This window comes from Prionailurus viverrinus, chromosome X (genome assembly GCF_022837055.1).
Source record: "Prionailurus viverrinus isolate Anna chromosome X, UM_Priviv_1.0, whole genome shotgun sequence".
Taxonomy (NCBI): Eukaryota; Metazoa; Chordata; class Mammalia; order Carnivora; family Felidae; genus Prionailurus; species Prionailurus viverrinus.
In genome coordinates, this window is record NC_062579.1 from 3,697,865 (window position 1) to 3,719,822 (window position 21,958).

At 49.8% G+C, this 21,958-nt stretch overlaps 1 protein-coding gene across 11 annotated transcripts in view; it reads left to right on the top strand.

Annotated features, from left to right (window-relative positions):
• The window catches only part of SHROOM2 (shroom family member 2), a 160,582-nt gene that overhangs the window by 94,413 nt on the left and 44,211 nt on the right, over nt 1-21,958 (top strand). For 10 of the 11 annotated variants that reach the window (XR_007148905.1, XR_007148906.1, XM_047843645.1 and 7 more), the window contains 3 exons: nt 1,740-1,871; nt 6,730-9,187; nt 10,727-10,824. Coding sequence is in view for 9 of the 11 variants with exons in the window: in XM_047843645.1 (XP_047699601.1) it covers nt 1,740-1,871; nt 6,730-9,187; nt 10,727-10,824 (2,688 nt within the window). In the remaining 2 variants the exon portion in view is untranslated. Of the gene's footprint in view, nt 1-282; nt 293-1,739; nt 1,872-6,729; nt 9,188-10,726; nt 10,825-21,958 lie in introns of those variants that run through there. The other variant, XM_047843652.1, reaches the window with a different exon arrangement.

A 21,958-nucleotide genomic window follows, 5' to 3' on the forward strand; every position in this document is an offset into this window, starting at 1 on the left:
ATGAAGTTGTCTGTTTTTTTGCTCTTGTTCATGGGGAAACTCCTGAAGTCAACACATTCCACATTTTGCCACCCATCTACTTTTCCTCCTTAAGTATGAGTTGTCAGAACGTTTTTATTTTAACGTTTACGTATTTGTTTTTGAGGGAGGCGCAGAGAGAGAGAGGGAGAGAGAGAGAATCCCAAGCAGGCTCCACACTGTCAGCGTGGCTGGAACACAGGAACCATGAGGTCACGACCTGCGCCGAAATCAAGAGTCAGACACTTAAGTGACTCGGCCACTCAGGCACCCCGTGAGTTGTCAGAAGGTTTAAGTTATACATACTTTTCAGATTTCTTTAATACTCTTTACTACTTACTGTTTTGAGAGAGAGAGTGTGTGTTAGAACACAGGAGCAGGGCAAGGGCAGAGGAGGAGAGAGAGTCCCAAGCAGGCTCCACACCCAGCCCAGAGCCCATTGTGGGGCTCAGTCTCATGACGCTGGGATCATGACCTGAGCCGAAGTCAAGAATCAGACGCTCAACTGACTGAGCCACCCAAGCACCCCGGGTTTCTTTAATATGCTTTTAACATTAATACCCTTTAATGTCTTTGCCTGCCTGGAAGAATGTCTGCTCTCTGTCAAGCACCTAGAGAGGCTCAGTTTGAGCCTCTTGAGCTGCAGACTGGCCACAGTTGAGCGAGTTCTGTCCCAAATTGGAGACGTGGAGACAACGGAGACTGGGAGAAGCAGATGCGTGGCTCTCCTCACACACCACCGTTCTCTTGGATGCTCTGTGAACATTTACATGGCAGCTGTAGGGATTTGCGACTGAACCTCCCTTATCGTTCCCAGGCGATGTAGCCCAAAAAAGAATAAGCCACCGATGGGAGGGTGCGGACAGGGGCGCAGGAGCCCAGGAAGACGCTGCATACTGTGTTCACAAGTCCTGGCTGAACGGACTAGAGCCGTCGTTCTAGGGCATCATGAATTCACACGATGGGGACCCTTAGCTGACTTCACAGACACTCTGAGAGGCTCAGAGGAATGAATGCGCCCCTGCTAGTCTCAGTTAATGTCAAGATGTCTGCGTTTACTTAGTGAAGTGAGTAAATAGAAGTCATCCAGGGATGCCTGGGGGTCAGTCGGTTAAGCATCTGACTCTTGATTTTGGCTCAGGTCGTGATCTCACGGTGCAGGAGTTCGAGCCCTGCAATGGGCTTTGTGCTCACAGTGCAGAACCTGCTCAGGATTCTCTCTCTGCCCCTCCCCTGCTCTCTGTCTCTCTCTCAAAATAAATAAATAAACTTTAAAAAAAAGGAAGTGGTCTAAACTGTGTGTGACCCGGCTGAGCTGGGGACCCCCTGCACTTCTCTCTAGTGCATGTCTCCTCCTCAAGGAGGCTGATGGCTGTGTGCATAGCTATGCTGAAACAGGAAAGACAGAAGAGTCCTTCCGAGGTCCTACTGATGGCTGAGGCGAGGACAAGATTTATTTACCTGTTCAGAGCAAAAGTTGAAGAATAAGGCTTAGTTCACATTTTGGAGCTCATGACTCTCACTCTGCCTTAGGATGGGTTCTGCATTAATAAAAGTTAACAATTTTTCATATCCAGATACTGTGGAAAGCCCCAGAAGCAATGCTGTCAGTCACACGGGAGTAGCTGTAACATATTTCCGTGTCTCGCTCCTGTCTTGGCACAGGGTTGTCCTTTATTTGCAATTCCTGAGTTGTCTGCGGTTTTTTTTGTTTTTTTCAGGAAGAATGAGCTGAGCTGGAGGCCTCACTCCTGGCATGCCACCAAGTTCTCTGATAGCCACCCCGACACATCAGCATCTCCGTTCCCCTCTGCCAGCTCCTGTCCTTCCTGGCATGGCCGTCACCACCCCAGGTAGGCACTGTTTCCCACTGGGATGGACGGTGTTCGACATTCCACCAACATCCATGACTTCCCAGCCCTGCCACAACAGCACCTTTCTTGACTTCAGCGTGATTTTTTCTTTTCTTTTCTTTTCTTTTCTTTTCTTTTCTTTTCTTTTCTTTTCTTTCCTTTTCTTTCCTTTTCTTTCCTTTTCTTTTCTTTCTTTTTTTTTTTTTAACATTTATCTATCTTTGAGGCAGAGAGACAAAGAGTGAGCAGAGGAGGGGCAGAGAGAGAGAGGGGGAGACACAGAATCTGAAGGAGGCTCCAGACTCTGAGCAGTCAGCATAAAGCCCGATTTGGGGCTTGAATTCATGAACGGCGAGATCATGACCTGAGTCAAAGTCCTATGCTTAACCAACTGAGCCACCCAGGCACCCCTCTTTTTTTTTTTAATTTATTTATTTTGAGAGAGAGAGAGAGAGAGACACTGTGCCGGTGGTGGAGGAGCAGAGAGAGAGGAAGAGAGAGAGAATCCCAAGCAGGTTCTGCACTGTCAGCGCAGAGCCCCATGCAGGTCTCTAACTCACAAACGGTACAATCATGACCTGAGCCGAAATCAACAGTCAGAGGCTTTTTTTCTGATGAGGAAAAGCTGCTGACACACCATTACCAGTAGAAATGTCCAAATTCTTCACTGGGTAGGTAGGTGTCCAAGCCTTGAAAACAAAAACTAGGGGCACCTGGGTGGTCCAGTTGGTTAAGCCTCTGACTTCGGCTCAGGTCATGATCCGTGGTTCGCAAACCCCATGTCAGGCTCTATGCTGACAGCTCAGAGCCTGGAACCTGCTTTGGATTCTGTGTCTCCCTCTCTCTCTTCCCCCGCCCCTGCCCACACTTTGTGTCTCTGTCTCTGTCTCTGTCTCTGTGTGTGTGTGTGTGTGTGTCTCTCTCTCAAACAAAAAATAATAATAAACATTAAAAAAAAAAGAAAACAAAAACTAAAACACCAAAAGCAAGGATGAATAAGTGTGCTTTCTCATTTATGTTGTTTAATAAATCAGGAGCTTGGGGACTTACCTTTTTGGGCTGAATCCCTTTGGGCCAGCCAGGTCAGTGGTCCTGAGCTGAGTGGGAGGGCTGTCGGTCCACCCATTTGCCTACAGCAAGCACCTTTTTCTGAGAGTTTTACGTACACATTAGAAGGCAGAAGCGGGGCGCCTGGGTGGCTCAGTTGGTTGAGCCTCTGACTTGGGCTCAGGTCATAATCTCACGGTCCGTGAGTTCGAGCCTCAGAGCCTGGAGCCTGCTTGGGATTCTGTGTCTCCCTCTCTCGCTGCCCCTCCCCCCTCACACTCTGTCTTTCTCTGTCTCTCAAAAATAAATAAACATTAAAAAAACTTAAGAAAAAGAAGACAGGATCTGCCTAAGGGTTCGGCAAGTGTATTGCAGCAAGGCTCCCAGGCCATTCTCTTAAGTATCAACACCCTCTCCCCAGCCCCCAGGGCTCTCTATTTATAGAGGAAATCAGGGCTTCACAGCTCACATGCCAGGGTGCCATCCAGCCTCGGGGGCCCAGGGGTGCTTTCCCACTGAGCGGGAGACCCAGATGCTGGGAGTTGTAGGTCAGTGGATGGAGGGGGAGTTCTGGGCTACCTGGAGTCCACATTTCAGGGTCAGAAGGGCTAATGTGTCAGGCAGGTGTGTGGCCACACCACAGGGGTGTTGGCTGGAGGAGGCCTCTCCTGGCCACCTTGGGTGAGTGGCCAGCGTCCTCACAAGTCTCCTATTAAAAGGATGATGGCTCTGTCTCCCTCTCTCAAAATAAATAAATAAACTTAAAAAAAATTTTTAGAGAGGGGGGAGGCGCCTGGCTGCCTCAGTGGGTTAAGCTTCCGACTTCGGCTCAGGTCACGATCTCATGCTTCAAGCCCAGCTTCGGGCTTCTCACTGACAGTGCAGAGCCTGCTTGGGATTGTCTCTGTCTCCCTCTCACCCTCTCTCCCCCCACCCCAAAATAAATAAGTAAACTTAATATTTTTTAAGCAGGGTGGCTTTGGGTGTGTGCGAGCCCATGTATGAGCGTGTATATGTATGTATATGTACAGGTGTATCTGTAAGTGTGGTGTGTGCACATGTATGTAAGTGCATGCATGCGCGTGTGTGCTTGAATGTATGTGTTTGTGTATGTGAGTGTGCGTGCGTATCTGTTATGGAAGGGCATTTGTGCCTGTGTGTGTAGAGCTAACATAACCATCTCAAAATCAGTTTTTGATCGTTAGTAAACACCGGTCTGCTACAAACTTCTGAAGTACTCCTGTGAAGGCAATACATCTCAATGCATTGACCTGTTGAAAGTGACAAGAGATGATGGTATTTGGAGTCCAGGGTATTTTTGAAAAACCACAGATTCTCAACTGAGTAGTAAAAGTTAAGTGAAAAGTGGGCCTTTTATTTTCATTATCAAAGTGACGTAAAGTAATACGATTTCCATTAAGCCCATTTGGTGGTTTGTTGATGAAAGAATCACGTTTGCTGCCCACATGCGTGTGGGAATGGTGCTGGGCACTATTTGTAGCTGCCCGGACCTCAAATGTTACAGAGAAATCACCTCCAGGGCACTGAGGGGAGGGTGCAGGAGAACCGCCTCCTGTTCTGTCTGAGAAGGGCACTGCTCTGTCCTTTTAGGAAAGGGTATACAAGCCAACGGTCCCCTGCCTTCAGGACAATGTCACTGTCCCCGGTAGCTGCCGTATCCTCAGAGCTTGTAGATGGAGCCCTTGTTGTGTGTTTTCGTTGGTTCTCTTGTTCATTTGTTTGTTTTATAAATGGTCAGTGATGTGCTTTTCTAAATGTTTGTTTATTTTGAGAGAGAGAGAGCGCGCGAGTGAGCACACAAGAACAGGGGAGGGGCAGAGAGAGAGGGAGAGACAGAATCCCAGGGAGGCTCTGTGCTGTCAGCCCAGAGCCCGACTTGTGGCTCCAACTCACAAACCCTGAGACCATGACCTGAGCCAACATCAAGAGTCGGATGCTTAACCCACTGAGCCACCCAGGCCCCTTGTGTTTTGTTTTTGTTTTTGTTTTTGTTTTTTTTGGAGAGTGGGTTGCAATTTTATTTTCATTTATTTATTTTTTTTCAATATATGAAGTTTATTGTCAAATTGGTTTCCATACAACACCCAGTGCTCATCCCAACCCTTGTGTTTGTTTTAAGAGTGATTTAGCCAGTTCGGTCTCCTGTGTCCTTGCCCTAATCACACAGTTTTCCCTTTCATCCTGGTTCTCCCCAAACCTAAAGTCGCCAGGGTTGTGGTAGTTTTTCTTGTTTTTTGGTTTCTTACCTTGAAGCCTGAATGTTCCAGCTTTGTTGAACTTTAATGAAACCAGTTTTTCTTTTTTTAAATGTTTATTTTTGAGAGAGAGAGAGAGAGAGAGAGAGAGAGAGAGAGAGAGAAGGGCAATGGGTAGACAGCTAGGGAGACAGAGAATCCCAAGCAGGCTCCACGCTGCCAGCTCAGAGCCCCACACGGGGCTTGAAACCAGAAACTGTAAGATCATAATCTGAGCCAAAATCAAGAGTGGGATGCTCAACTGACTGAGTCACCCAGGGTCCCCACGGAAGCATTTTTAACATGCTTGGATAAGTAGTTTTACCATCGAGAGCCATTAGCCTCCTATATACACTGTCACTACCTCATAGAATAACTGATTCCTTAACAAACATATCTCCCAGCTTGTAGCAACAAACCTGATTTTGTATTTCCCTGTCTTAGGCCCCATCCTGCTTCAGAACCAGTATTTTTGGCATTCAGGTACAGCTCCAGTGAACTCTGTCAAGTTAATGAGTCCCCTGAGCACGACAGTGTTTGTTTTGTTAAGAAAGCCTGTGGCTTGGGTCCTTTATCAAGTATTCCATTAACTGAGAGTTAAGAGGAGCTCTTGGTACTTTAATATTTGGGTGTGGAAAAGTAACGTTATCTCTGGATTTCCCCTTTTAATTTGGAAATTATCGTTATTTGGGGCACTGGGGCGGCTCACTCGGTTAAGCATCCAACTCGTCCTGGTCTCACTGTTCGTGAGTTCGAGCCCCACATCAGGCTCTGTGCTGACAGCTCAGAGCCTGTTTGGGATTCTCCCTCTCTCCCTCTCTCTCTCTGCCCCTCCCCTGCTCGCTCGCTCGCTCTCTCTCTCTCTCTCTCTCTCTCTCTCAAAATAAATAAATAAACCTAAAAAAATTTTTAAAAGAAAAAAGAAAATTACTGTCATTTGATTGCTTCTTCGGTTTTAGTAATCCATAACAAGAATCCTTTTATACGCTAAACCCCACGGGGTCCACAGTCTTGTTCTTTGAGGGGGCAGGTAGGAAATATTTTAGGCTTCATGGGTCTCTGTCAGTTGCAGGTACCCAGCTCTGCCATTGTAGCTCAGAAGCATTCACAAACAGTGTGTAAACAAATGGCCATAATTGTGTTCCAATCACAGCATATCTGTGAGTGCTGTGATGTGAATTTCCTGTCATTTTCACGGGTCACAGAATAATCTTTTTTTAAAAATGTCTTTAATGTTAATTTATTTTTGAGAGAGAGAGAGACAGACAGAATGCGAGCAGAGGAGGGACAGAGAGGGAGACATAGAATCCGAAGCAGGCTCCATCCAGGCTCTGAGCTGTCAGCACAGAGCCCGACGCGCAGCTCAAACTCACGAGCCGTGAGATCATGACCCGAGCCGAAGTTGAACGCTTAACCCACTGAGCCACCCAGGCGCCCCGGCATCTGGACGTTTCTGTGTGGGGCCAGCTGTGTTCGTGGTCCTGCTCTCCTCATTTGTCCCCTTTACTATTGCTCGCTTCAAAAGCAAACTCTTCTCTCTGGTTCTTTCCTCCTAGTTCTTCCTCCCATGACCTGTCTGGCACGTGGGAGCACACGAATCTGCAGCGTACCTCTGACCACTTTAGTTCCCTGGGGAGTGTCGACAGCCTGGACCACCCTTCCCAGCCCTACCCCTCCGGACGCCTCTCCGCCGCCAGGTCCAATGGCAGCATCGACCACCTTGGCGGCCCGAGCAAGCGGGACTCAGCTTACGGCTCATTCTCCACCAGCTCCAGCACACCCGACCACACCTTGCCCAAGGCTGATGCGTCCTCTGCGGAGAACATCCTCTACAACGTGGGCCTGGGGGAGGCCTCCAGGCCGGGCGGCCGGCAGGGCCAGGCTGCCAGTGACCCCCAGGGCCTGGAGGACAGGCTCGGGTACTTCCCACCCCGGGTCCCCCGTGATGGCGGCAGAAGCCCCAGGCCAGAGGACAGTCCTGAGACCAAGCTGGCCACCCCTGGAAAATCAAATTTGGGACCGGTTTGGTATGTCCCCGATAAGAGAAAAGCACCTTCCTCCCCTCCTCCACCGCCTCCCCCTCTCCGCAGTGACAGCTTCGCTGCCACCAAGAGCCACGAGAAGGCCCAGGGCCCTCCACTCTCAGACACCGCCAGTGTGCAGCACTTTCCAGGCCCACCCCGGGCCCAGCCCCGCAGTGACTGGAGACCAGAGCCTGCCAGTCAGCAGTGGAGGCCGGCACGGCCCGGCAATGGGAAGAGAGTCGGCAGCTCGGGCCCTGTGCCCCACGTCCCCCTGGACGGTGGGGTGCCGACCCCTGACCACAGGCCGGGCGACTTCACAGGGGCCCCCGGCCGGCTTCAGGCCTCCCTGTCCAGCACGGACGTACGTTTCCCGCAGGCCTCCTGTGGCTGCCAGCACCCGCGCCAGTACAGTGACGAGAGTCCCTTCTGTCACGACGGCCCCAGGGCCGCCTCGTCGCTGAGGGAGCAGCACTGTGTGGCTGTCCCTGGCGGCCGCCAGGAGCCTTCTGCCCACCGTGTCCAGGACGACGGCCCCACTCGGCTCAGGTGGCCCGGTGCCACTGAGCAGAAGGGCGACAGCGGTGGGCAGAGCCGCTACTACTGTGTGACCAGCAGACAGTGCCCACAGGCAAGCGCCCAGGCGGGGCAGCCCCACAAGGAATATTGGCAGTCTGACAGGGCCGCAGAAGCCCACGAACTCCCCACTGAGCACCCGATGGGCCACGGGCCCTGGGGTCACATCCAGCACGAGGAGGAGGCCCCGGACACCCGTGAGAGCGACCAGGCAGCCAAGGGCCACCCCGTGGGAAGCGAGGAGCCACAGACAGCTGCCCACGGGACAGGAGCCGCGGGGAAGGAAGCCGCCGACGGCTTCCTGTGGGCCGCGGGAGAAAGCGGCAAGATCTCCCCTCAGAAGACGCCTATGCTGCACTCGCTGGCCCGGGAGGGGGCGCATCCGCCCGACGACGGCCGGGGAGCTGGTGCCGAAAGGCCGCCCCCGTTCGATGGCCAGGTGGGCAGAGCCACCCGGAGAAGCGACCGCTTCGCCACCACCCTGAGGAACGAGGTCCAGATGCGCCGAGCCAACCTGCAGAAGAGCAGAAGCACGGTGGCGCTGGCTGGGGCCGACGAGGCGGCTCGGGAGGCCGGAGGCTGGCAGGCGGAGCCGGGAGGTGTCCCCGGCGCCTCCCCAGAAGGTTCCTTCCGGGGCACCTATAAAGACCACCTGAAGGAGGCCCAAGCCCGGGTCCTGAGGGCCACGTCCTTTAAGCGCCGCGACTTGGAGCCCAGCCCGGCCGAGCGTCCCGCGGGGTCAGCAGAGCCGCGGACTGAGGAGCACAGCACACACCTGGATGCCGCCCCCCACTTCTGGGAGGGGGGCCTGCCCAAGCCGTCCCCGTCTGGAGGGGGCCTGCCGCACGTTCCCCGCATTGGGGGCCGGAAACGGTTCACGGTGCAACAGAAGCTGAAATCGTACTCCGAACCCGAGAAAATGAATGAGGTGGGGCTCGCAGGGCCCGATCGCCCCCACCGGCACCCGGGTGCGTCCGAGGACACCGTGGGCACATTCGCCGACAGGTGCAAGTTTTTTGAGGAAAGCAGCAGACCCATTCACCAGAGACCTGGGCAGAGGCAAGCGCTCTGTGGATTCCCGAAGGAGAAGCTGGAGAGGCCGCGGACAGCGGGCCACGGGTACGAGGGTGCAGAGCCTTGGTTCCAGAACAGGGCCCACACGACCTCCCTTGGAGAGAACCCCAGCAGTCATGGAAAAACGGTGAACATGAGAAAACCAGAACCGCCTCAGAGACTTGGAACCTTTGCTGAGTATCAAGCCTCTTGGAGGGAACAGAGAAACGCTCTAGAAGCCAGGAGTTCTGGGCGGTATCACTCAGCGGATGACATCTTGGACGCAGGTCTGGATCAACACGAGAGGCCACAGTACGTTCACGGAAGGTCCCGTTCCTCACCATCCACAGACCCCTACAAACAGGTAAGGTTTGTGCCGCAACCAAGGAAGAGCTGCCCCGGGCTGCTGTCTTAAGGCACATATAGGATGCCCTGAAAATACGATGGCCCAATGTCAGTGTCACTTGTGTCCCGCCATTTGGGCATCGTTTGTGTGCACCGGCTCTTCTCGTGTCAACTTGTGTGAAAGTTACCTGGGGACCAAACAGGTACATCCATGACAATTTAACTCCATATCCGTGTGCCTGTCTTGAGTCCCCGGCCTCCCCATCGTCACTTGCTTCGGCTGTCTTTCCTCATAATTAGCTTGCCCCAACCTTAACACCATGTAAAGAATTTGGGGGGAACCCTAGAAAATGGTCAGTTCTCCTCTGAAATGAAAAGGGGTGAAGACAGTGTATGATACACGATAGCCACTCTTCAAATGCTGAGGCCTTTAAAATTTTTAATATTTGTTCCTTGTAGTATTTTTTTTCAAATATGTTTAGATTCCTCCAGAACAAATGTAATTAAACATGCAATGCATTGAACTGTTGCACTTTTTATAAGGTGAGAATTCTTTTTATTTTTTTTATTAAAATTTTTTTTAAGTTTATTTTGAGAGAGAGAGCGACTGAGTGAGCAGGGGAGGGGTGGGGGGAGAATCCCAAGCAGACTCCATGCTGTCAGCACAGAGCCCAGTGCGGGGCACAGACTCACAAACTGTGAGATCGTGACCCGAGCCGAAACCAAGAGTCAGACGCTTTAACTGACTGAGCCACCCAGGCGCTTCTGTAAGGTAAGAGTCCTAATGCTAAAAGTTGACTTTAAGCTTTCTAGAAAACTTAAAGAAAACATTCCAGTGTCATCTCGCCTCTTTCTCTCTCTCTCTCTCTCAAAATATAAATAAACATTAAAAAAAATTTTTTTTTAAAAGAACCAGTAGTAGGTTCAATACACAATATTCAGGGGGTGCCTAGTTGCCTTAGTCGGTTGAGCGCCTCTTTTTTTTTTTAACGTTTATTCATTTTTGAGAGACAGAGTGCAAGCAGGGGAGGGGAGAGAGAGAGAGACACACACAGAATCTGAAGCTGGCTCCAGGCTCCGAGCTGTCAGCACAGTCTGACACGGGGCTCGAACTCAAGGACGGTGAGACCATGACTTGAGGCAATGTCAGACGCTTAACCGACTGAGCCACCCGGGTGCCCCAAGCGTCTGTTTCTTGATTTCGGCTCAGGTCACCATCTCAACGGTCCATGGGTTCAAGCCCAGTGTCAGGCTGTGTGCTGTCCGTGCAGAGCCTGCTTCGGATCCTGTCTCCCTCTCTCTCAGCCCCTCCCCAGTTCTCTCTCTCTCTCTCTCTCTCTCTCTCTCTCTCAAAAATAAATAAACACTAAAAAACAACAGTTTGGAGAGCGGAGCTTGTGAGCCCTGTGGCTGAGTGTCATTACAAGGCGGCAGGCTGCGTCCTCGCCTCCGCGGCACAGGCTTGCGGGGCAAACCCACAATGAGGGGGTTCATAATAATAGATGTCTTGAGGAAGGCAGCTTGATGATTCGGAGTTTCACTGTGCTGCTCTTGGCAGGAAGCTGCCATCGAACCACAACAGCAAGTGGGGGACGCTGGTGAGCACAGGCAACTTTCTGCCGCCGTCCGGGCCGAGGAGGGACGCCCTAATCCGAGGTGGGTGAATTCTGGGTTTGGGGTTGCTAAGAAGACATCTTGGAGGTGGCCTTCTCGATGGTGGGTGAATGCTTGGTTCACGTGATTGGGCCTCTGGTGGTTTTTTTGCCAAACCCAGCATGGCTGCTGACTGGATGCAGTTTCCAGCACCTCAGCGTCCCCGCTGCAGACGTGGTGCCGTTTGAGCAGAGCCTGTGGCCCTGCGCCGCCTCCAGCAGAAGCGTCTCAAGGGCGAAGATGTCTTCTGATGCCATCGTGGCTTCTTTTTTTTTTTTTTTTTTTTTTTTGGTTCTTAAAATGGCTGCTGTGTTTTCTGTACAGTACGGTTCTTTATGTTCACAGAATGAGAAATCCAGTGTAATGTGCTTGAATGAAATGCTTTATCCAGAATGCTCGTTGAAAGGATGCTTTAATGATCTAGTACACAGCTGGGCTGCCGGGGCGTGGTCTCCAAATTGGAGTTGCCTGGGAAGATTGTCAGAAAGGAATGGAGCCAGCCTTTCTAAATTGGGCTTATTTCGAGCTCGAAAATAGAAATCAAGTCCGTCGGCTCCTCAAGAGAATCTGAAAGACTGGTGGATGGTAGCAGCGTTATTAGCACGTTGTGTGCCATAGTTCTCAAATGTGGCCAGTGTAGCTGTTTAACTGTAGTGAGGATACAATTTAGATTGATTAAGTAAATGAATCAATAGTGTCATCTCGCCCTTGATATGCACGAGGAGGGAGGGAGATGGAAGCTTAGAATACTGTAGGACCTGTGGTATCAGCTTATTTTAAGAGGGCTGATAGGGGCGCCTGGGTGGCTCAGTCGGTTGAGCGTCCACCTTTAGCTCAGGTCAGGATCTCACGGTTCGTGAGTTCAACCCCCACATCAGGCTTGCTGCTGTCAGCTCAGAGCTCACTTCAGATCCTCTGCCCCTCCCCCATGCACACTCTCTCAAAAATAAAACATTTAAAAAAAAAGAGGGTTGATAGAACAGTGGAAATAAAACTACACAATTGGGTCACTGAATACAGATCTTTCTAATGCTTTGAGAATCTCTGGTGATTGGTGTGATATTCAAATTTAAACACTTAACCTCAAAATTCAGGGTTCTGTTGCAGAAATAACCAATTTAAATGTTTGCTTTTGAGAGCCTTCTATACTGGGGTTTTATTTCATTTGGCTTTAATACTCGAGTGCTGTTAGCCTCACAGGAGAGTATCCAATCTTTGCGTGGCTCTGAGGGGACACGAGTGGTATTTTGTGTAGGAAGTCTGTGTAATTATCTGCATGGCTAAAACCAAGAATCCCTGGGTAAGAAGGAATGGCCGCTGAATAATACACCTACGGAATCGAGCAGTTTCTGAGAAACACAATCACAGCTTTATTACTATACATTCTGGGTAAGTCACGTGCCCAGCACCAGCTGTACTCTTTCTTCCAAGCCCACTTCTAGGCTGTGTTGCAGTTGTGAGAGCGCTCGGTGCACCCTGCATGTGCGAGCTCTGGTTTCACCCCTGTGCTCCTGCCATGTATGTATTTCACGGATCCTGCAGAGGGTTTGTGTGGTGGTTAGAGTTAGCGCCCCTGCGGTGAACAGAGGCCTAATGAATAGCTCTAATGTACAGTGTGTGTGTGTGTGTGTGTGTGTGTGTGTGTGTGTGTGTGTGTGTGGTAAATGGCACTATCAATAGTGAAAGGGTCAAGAGGAACAGGGGGAGGGACCATATGCTTCATTTATCATGGCTGTGTCTTCTAGCGGACTGTGTAACCACCCTGAAGAAATTAGTTCCAGAAGCTTTCTGCTTTTGAGCTACAGACCCAGCAATTTTCAGAATTGTGTGCACTTTCAAAGAGTGGCAGGACTCAATGAAATTCTAGAATAGGAGCATTGAAAAGCCATTCCCAGTTTTTTTCAGAGAATGTTTGTTTTTCAAAGTATCAGTAAGAAATAACGTACTTAAAACATTAAATCTGGGAATAAAAGAAATGAAAACTTAGGTTAAGGACTGTCTTTGGCTCACCAAAAATAAAATCCTATAATACAAAGATTTTAAGATACCTAATGTTTTGCATAAATTTTTTAAATGTTTTATTTATTTTTGAGAGACAGAGAAACAGCACGAGTGGGGAAAGGCAGAGGGAGAGAGGGAGACACAGAATCCGAAACAGGGTCCAGGCTCTGAGCTGTCAGCACAGAGCCCAACGTGGGGCTCGGGTTCACAAACTGTGACATCATGACCTGAACCGAAGTCAGACACTCAACCAACTGAGCCACCAGGTGCCCTGCATGAATTTAAAACAATATAAGTGTGTCTATAAAAAATATGAATTACTGGGGTGCCTGGCTGGCTCAGTCAGTACAGCATGGTACTTTTGATCTCGGGGTTGTGAGTTTGAGCCCCACACTGGGCGTAGAGATTGCTTAGAAATAAAATCTTAAAAAAAAAATTACTGATCTGATAATGGGGCAGGATAATGAATGGTTTTCATTGTATTCTGTTGAGACAAGAGTAGGGCATCAAGATAAGAGTTACTTGTTTACGCAAACCACATAGAGAACATTTTTGTGAGGGTCAAGGTTCTTTTCTATATAAAGATAAATAGGACAAAGGTTCTGCTCCCGAAGGACCTCACAGTGTAGGAGGGAAGGACAGACACCCATACTTAACCACTGAAGAGGTGACACATAAAGTATAATTTTGGTGAAAAGTTACGTGGTGCTTCCGAATCTTGGAGGAAAGAGGATGGGGTGACTCCTGGATGAGTCCTGGGGAAGACGGGGGGTTTGATCTGAAATCAGCCCACTCCCATGAGAGCAAATCCAATCGCGTGCACGTAGTACCAGCTTTCCCTGTGGAGGGCAGCGTCCCCTGCCCACACCCGACCCTCAGTCTCCTGGCTTCTGTTCTCTGAGGCTTTGTACCAGCTCTCCAAGCCCCGTCATTCTGGCCAGCACAAGTCTGCTTCCTGCAAAGCTGCTCCCCCGCTGACTTGGGGTCCCTCGTAAGTCGGATGCAGTAGCTTATTCCGGCTATCGTAACAAAATACCGGAGACTGGGTAGCATCCACACACACAAAAAAAATTTGTCTTCTCACTCTTCTGGAGGCCAGAAGTCCAAGCTCGAGATGTCAGCCTCATTTCCCCCAAGGCTTTTTTCATAATTTGCAGACAGCCACCTCCTCCCCGCGTCCTCATGTGGTCTTCCCTCCGCGTGTCTGTGTCGTGATCTCTTGTAAGGCACCAGGCTGGATCAGGGTCCCCTCTGATGACTTCATTTTACCTTACTGACCTCTTCAATAACCCTCCGTCCAAATTGTCACATTCTGAGGTCCTGGGGGTGAGGACGCAAGCGTATAAATTTTAGGGGGATACAGTGAGTCTGTAACACTGGGAGGAATGTCGTTTCTGCCTTATACCTTAAACCAGTGCTGTGTGCTACATCGGCCCTCTCAGGAAGTGTCACCCCATCATTGAGCGGCTTAGCCCACACCTGATAGGGGAGCATTTAAAATTTTTTTAATTTTTATTTATTTACTTGCTTATTTATTTCTTTATTTTGAAGTGGGGGAGAGCAAGACCAGGGGAGGGGCAGAGACAGAAAAAGAGAGAGAGAATCCCAAGCAGGCTCTGAGCCATCAGTGCTGAGCCTGATGTGGAGCTCAAACTCACGATCCATGAGATCATGACCAGGGCTGAAATCAAAAGTCCAATGTTCGACGGACTGAGCCACTTGGGTGCCCCGTTACGGGAGCATTTAAAATCAAAGGAAGAGGGAGGCTGCCATCCTTGAGTGTGGCTGGTGAAGAGAGAGGAATTTGGCAGAACCTCTCTGGAGGGCTTTTTGGTGGCCCGTAACCACTGCAGGCACCTTCTGGTTCACTGATCCCACTTTGAAGAGTTGCCCTTCCAAGTGAACCGCAGCACAGAGGCATTCCCCGCTAAGGTGCTGACTGATGCTCACTTGGTGGGTGTGTTTGCACCCCCACCTTTCCCAGTTCTCATGGAGTCACCCCCTTGCTGCCTGCTGCTCTCCTTGCCTGGATGGCTGGTAGTGCCTTTGAACGGGGTGGAGGTCAAAATCCTTTTTTTGCCCCTCGGTACCCTTCTTGCCGGGGCTCGGATCTGAGCCACAGCTCCCCTGGTCACCTTGCTGCCCAAGCCAAGGCCCACCTTCCTCAGGCAACACACTGCTCTCTGGGATCACGTTCCCGTCTTCGTGCAAGCTTTCGTCATCTCCAGCCTGGACCACAGCAGCTACCTCCTCACTGGTTTTGGAAGATAGATTACAACTGTCCCAAGGCCCAAACCATTCAATGGCTTCTAGTTGCACTTGGAATAAAATGCAAACTCCTGACTGTGACCTGGAAGGCCCTGTATGCCCGTCCTTTTGTGGGGGGGCACCTTTCGTCACTCCTCTCCCATCCAGGCTCAGGACTCATTGCCACCTTCCTATCCCTTGAACAAGCCAAGCTCATTTCTCCCGCGGGGCCTTGATGCTTACTATGAGACTGTTCCTGGAATACCACAAGCCTGCCTCAGGACATCTGCTTAGCAAATGGCATCTGGGTGTTCATGCTCAGCTTGGGGAGGGGACCTGTGGAGCACAGTGACTGACAGATGGCTGGACCAGTTGTCAGGTGGATGAGTGGAGACATGGGTGGGTGGTGGGTAGATAAATGCATAGGTAGGTGGATAAATAGGATGGATTGGCAGATGCATGGATAGGTAGCAGCCTAACAGCCCTTGGTTCGGTCCTCGATTATGGTGGATAAGGATTCCGTGTTGGTACATTCTGTATGCTAAATGTCATTTAAGATTTTAGTTTATACAATAGTAAGTGAAATGGACTTGTCTTTCTGTCCTGGCATAACATTGAGAATCAAGACATAAATGTCTCAAAATAAATTTGGTAGTGTGGACTTGTTTTCCAGTATCGTGTTTTTTAAATGTTTATTTATTTATTTTTGAGACAGAGAGAGTACAAGCAGGGGAGGGGGAGAGAGGGAGACACAGAAACCGAAGCAGGCTCCGGGCTCTGAGCTGTCAGCACAGAACCCAAGGCGGGGCTTGAACCCACAGACCTTGAGATCATGACCTGAGCCGAAGTCAGATGCTTAACTGACTGAGCCACCCGGCGCCCCTCCAATATCATATTTTAAAGCTTGTAAGAAAGCTAAGCTATGCTATAGGCGATTATTGTTCTCCGATTTGAGTGTTCAATGAGTACTGTGTTCTGGGAGGCTCTGGAGACCAAAGGTGATGAAAGGGGACCTAGGGGTGGAACACCATGGCTGTGGGTGCTGGCAGGTTCTGTCTACGTAGCTGCCTTCCAGCCATTTCCACCCCCGCCTTTAGGAGCGAGTGCCAATGGGCTGGCACTGACCTGCAGACCTGTATCTTGTTGGGGCAGATAAGGAAGGAGGAGGAGGAGAAGGTATTCTGAATCCCAACAACTGTAAAATTGAATCTGTATGCAGTTGAGCTCTTTAGGGAACATGTGCTTGAATATAAAATTCATAAATAAGCTAAACCCACCTGAGGGGCACCTTCCTGTACACTTTCCTTGAGAGGTGACTTGGCTTACAGAGGTTGGTTAGTGCAAAGACTGATTTTTCATGTATTTTTCTTTTTAAGTTTACTTATTTTGAGAGAGAGAAAAGAGCACACGTGAGCGAGCAGGGGAGGGGCAGAGAGAGGGAGAGACATAATTCCAGGCCGGCTGTGTGCAGTCAGTACAGAGCCCAACATGGGGCTGGAACCCAGAACCATGAGCTCATGACCTGAGCTGAGATCAAGAGTCAGCTTAATTTACTGAGCCATACAGGCGCCCCTGACTTTTCATTTACTAAACAAGCTTCTTACAAATAGATTTCAAAGAAAGAGAGATTAGCCAGCCAAAGTCTATTCCTCATTTGTTGCTTAAGGGAAGACCTTTGCTTTTCCTGGCCCTCAATTAGCTAAGGGGCAATTGAAGCTTTCCATTTTGGACTGCTCTGCTGGGTAATTATGCAGCCCGCGCTGGCATAACAAGGGGACACTCCAGCTTGGACGTTTTCCAGGGTGGAGCCAGCATCTGGCAGAGCCGGCACTGGGCATAGCTTCCTTCCTGGGCGGTGGGCTTTGTGCCTGTAATGCTTACACACTTGGCCTCTGTCTTCCGTCCTGGAGAGGAGAAAGGTCGTGGCAGAAAAAACCCTGAGCCCCCCCGGGGGGGGGGGGGTGCTGGTGGGTTGTAACTCCAGTTCCTCCCTGCATTTGTAGCCACATGGCTTTTTAGGGAACGCAGAGTGAGGACAAGCGAGCGATTGCAGACTTTCTTCCATGCTGGCTTCGTCTGGTGACTTCATGTTATTTGAAAGGGACATGGTGGGGCGGCGTGTGCGGGTTATAGGATTTGGGGCCGGAGAGGAAAGACGGGAGACCCAGAGCCAGGACAGAAGAGGCGTGCCGACGGGGCGGGGGCGGGGGCGGGGGCGGGGACCCAGGGGAGGGGAGAGGAGGGGAAGCGGAAGGCCCGGCCCGCAGTTCTGAGTTCCGGGCAGGGAGAGGAGCCGGAACTGGGAGTCACATGACTTCCGGTGCTCTTCCGGGGAGACTCCCCCCCCCCCCCCCCCCGCCTCTAGCTGCGCCTGCGTGCTGGGCGCGCGCCCCCTGGTGGCCGCCAGAACTGGCTGGTGAATCCTACAACCAGCCCGGAAGCCGCTGCGTGCCCTTCCCTGATGGAGAGACCTCCACAGCCGCCCAGATGCAGAAACCCCCTGCTCTTTTATCCTCTTGTCTCTCCCGGCCAGTTGGCCGCTCTCTTCAGAGCTCAGACCGTTGTCGCTTGACCTTGGTTGAATTTGCACATAAAGGTATTCATCAGTGTTTTTTTTTCTTTGTCTGGAAATCCATCTAAGCATACCAAGACCCATCTCCTTTCAGTTCTCCCAGTCTGCTTCTATTCTCTAGGCTGTGTCTGAGGGCTGAGATGGTCTGGGAAAGTACCCACTCAGCCATACACATTTAAATACTCCTTACGTTAACGCTGTTCATTTTGACAAAGGCATTGGCAAAGTCTGCTCTTCCTCTTTTGGAGATCATCTTTGCTGCCTATTAACTTTTGTAGAGTCTTCTGCTTGGTTGCCTAGTTAAGGTGCCTTCCATCTTGACTCAAGAACCAAGTTCCTATTTCTTATTTTTATTTATTTATTTATTTATTTTTAATGTTTATTTATTTTAGAGAGAGAGAGAGAGCACAGTTGGAGGGGGGCAGAGAGAGAGGTAGACGCAGAATCCGAAGTAGGCTCCAGGCTCTGAGCTATCAGCACAGAGCTGGATGCAGGGCTCGAACCCACAAACTGTGAGGTTATGACCTGAGCCAAAGTCCGTTGCCCAACCGACTGAGCCACCCAGGCGCCCCAGTTCCTATTTCTTCTAATGGGACCTAGTGTGGCACTCTATTTGATCCATATTAAGTTGGCTTTCCTGCCATTAGTGGGTGAAGCCAAATGTCTTAATCAAACCTGAGTGATAAACTCAGGTTAGAAATATATGCACATTCCTGGGACTCCTGGGTAGCTCAGTCGGGGTTGAGCATCCCGCTCTTGATCTTGGCTCAAGTCATGATCCCAGGGACATGGGATCAAGCCCTGTGCTAAATGTGGAGCCTGCTTAGGGTTCTCTCTCTCTCTCTCTCTCTCTCTCTCTCTCACTCTCTCTCTCTCTCTTACTCTGCCCCACCCTTGCCACAGAGAGGAGCGAGGTGTAGGGCCAGCAGAGTCCTCCCTGATGACCCAGTAGGGTCCTGGCTGAGTTGATGCATTCCTTCTATACCTGCCTACCTCAAGGCCACCATCCATTCAGCGTCATTCATTTTTAGAAACTTTGGACAGTAGACGTGCCAAATACAGGCACATTGTTTGGGGCCAGGATAAGGCAACCTAATGCCAGGTTTCTCCTTTGCTCCTTTTCCTTTGTTGGCATTTTTATATTAGAACTTTGAAATCATTGTGTGTGCAGAAAACCGTTGGGGAATGCCAGGCCCACCAACGCTGAGCTCCCCACAGGATGACTGTGAGGACTGGCCCGCTGTCTGGTTCTCAGTTCCACCTCCTCCCCTTAGGACTCACAGGCTTGTAGGTCTCTATCCAGAGGGCCTCAGTGGCCGTTCTTTGTCTCTGAGGTTACTCCAAATTACTTGCCCTCCCGCCCTTCAATGAGGTTGTAAAGATTTATTTGTGGTAAGATCCAGACAACATAAAATTTCCCATTTGAATGTGTGCCGTTCAGTGACATTTACTACATTGATGTTGTGCAACCATCACCACTATCTAATCCCAGAACATTTTGTCACCCCAAAAGAAAACCACCTACCCACTAAGCAGTCACTCCTGACATAGGCTTACTTTCTTTAGCTTATGAGATAACTTGACGTGATCCACCACGTGGGGCAAGAGTACGTCTTACAATACGCAGTTGTCGCCAGATGCGGGTGAGATGGGGACTCGGCTCTCGGCACTCACTTGCCACAGGCTCGGTTGTCAGGTCCTCGCACCCAGTCTCCAATCGGCTTAACCCCTGCATTTGCTGAAGGTCCACACACCTGAAATTAAAGAAAAGTCACCTATTTCTCTTAAGCGATTGAGATTGCGTCCCAATATTTCTTTTTTTCTTTTTTTTTTTTTTAATTTTTTTTTTTAACGTTTATTTTTGAGACAGAGAGAGACAGAGCATGAACAGGGGAGGGGCAGAGAGAGAGGGAGACACAGAATCTGAAACAGGCTCCAGGCTCTGAGCCGTTAGCACGGAGCCCGACGCAGGGCTCGAACTCACGGACTGTGAGATCATGACCTGAGCCGAAGTCAGACGCTTAACCGACCGAGCCACCCAGGCGCCCCACGTCCCAATATTTCTAAGCATGTGTTAAAACTACACATCGCCCAGGACTTCACGGAAGAGCACACAGAGCCGGGGGCGTGTTTTACATCTGTGCCCCCAGCCCCACCCCAGCAGCCCTTTTTCCTCCCATTCCCAATACAGAAATCCTTGCCACCCCCACCAGAATTCAGAGGAAAGGAAGGCGAGGGAGGAAGACAAGCACGGGTAGTAACAGAATGGTTGCCTGAAAAATAGATCTCCTTCAGGGGCGCCTGGGTGGCTCAGTCGGTTAAGCGTCTGACTTCGGCTCGGGTCATGATCTCGCGGTTCGTGGGTTCCAGCCCTGCATTGGGCTCTGTGCTGACAGCTCAGAGCCTGGAGCCTGCTTCGGATTCTGTGTCTCCCTTTCTCTCTGCCTCCCTCCCCCCTCCCCCCTGCCCCCTGCTTGTGCGTGCGCTCTCTCTCTCTCTCCTCTCTCTCTCTCAAAAATAAACATTGAAAAACAAACCAAAAAAGTTATTGAAAAAAATAGATCTACTTCAGGTTTTCTCAAACAGCATTTGGAGCATGTTCTTGGGAATAAGCATGTTCTCCATGTGCGTTTACTTTTCTGTCATTGTTTCCATACTAATTCTTCAATTCATAAAAGGATATTCCGGGTGATGTGCATAACCGCACCTCGTACGTGAGGGAGCGTCTCATTGTCAGTGGCACTCACATAACTGCCCCTGGCTGGGAGGAAAGAACCTGTCCACATTCATCCATTAAGCTATCCTTCTAGATCGGCAAAAGACATCAAGGTGCCTGGCCCCCAGAGCTCTTTGTCCTGTCAGTCAAAAGAAAAGCGACGGGCGAAATGAGGCCTTCTGTGACATCCAGAAAACCGGTAGCTGAACTGGAAAGTAGTGCTGAGGTATCAGGTGGGGCCACGGGAGAAACAGTTTGTTCCCAGAAAACTCCCCACACCATCGGATTCAACATTTGCTTTGTGGTCTTGCTCTCATAAAACGTGCAAATTTGTTTTGTGTTTTATAGCCTAGGAGCTATGAAAACAAAGAAAGTGAAATGTTTTATATTTAGACATATTTCACAGTACAGTAAAAAATAAAGCCGTATGTGAGATCGCATATGTCGGCAGAATCTATAGAGACACAAAGTACATTCGTGTTGCCAGGAATTTGGGGTCGGGGGGCAACGAGAATGGCTGCTGTGGTAGGTATGGAGTTTCTTCTGGGGGTGGCGAGGATGTTCTGGAATTAGATAGCATAGATAGTTGTACAATCCTGTGAACATACTAAAAAATACTGAGTTGTATACTTCCATGGGGTGAATTGTATGATATGTGGACTTTATCTCAATTTTTAAAAATCTGTGAACACTGGGATTCCACAGAAAATAAGTTAATTTAAAATAAGTCTGGGGGTAACAGAAACCCATGAGGGAGGGGAAGGAAAAAAAAAAAAAGAGGTTAGAGTGGGAGAGAGCCAAAGCATAAGAGACTCTTAAAAACTGAGAACAAGGGGCGCCTGGGTGGCGCAGTCGGTTAAGCGTCCGACTTCAGCCAGGTCACGATCTCGCGGTCCGGGAGTTCGAGCCCCGCGTCAGGCTCTGGGCTGATGGCTCAGAGCCTGGAGCCAGTTTCCGATTCTGTGTCTCCCTCTCTCTCTGCCCCTCCCCCGTTCATGCTCTGTCTCTCTCTGTCCCAAAAATAAATAAACGTTGAAAAAAAAAAAAAAAATTAAAAAAAAAAAAAAAAAAAAGAAAGAAAGAAAAAAAAAAAAAACTGAGAACAAACTGAAGGTTGATGGGGGGTGGGGGAGGGGACGATGGGTGATGGGTATTGAGGAGGGCACCTTTTGGGATGAGCACTGAGTGTTGTATGGAAAACAATTTGACAATAAATTTCATATATTGAAAAAAATATATAAAATAAATAAATAAATGACCCTTCAGAGGAGTCCCACATCTCCTGGGGAAGTGCCTGCCTTAGTATCATCCTGCAGCTCTCAGTTGTCAGTGGGGAGCAACTCTGAACAAAGGCCTCAATGGAAAAGTAGTAATAGGGTTCAAAAAAAATAAAATAAAATAAGTCTGGGGGAACCTGGCTGGCTCAGTCAGTGGAGCATGTGACTCTTGATCTCAGGCTTGTGAGTTCGAGCCGCACGGTGGTGTAGAGATTAATTAAAATCTTATTTATTTTTTTAAAAAAATTTTAATGTTTATTTATTTATTAAGAGAGAGACAGAGCACAAACAGGGCAGAGGTGAGGGAACAGAGAGAGAGGGACA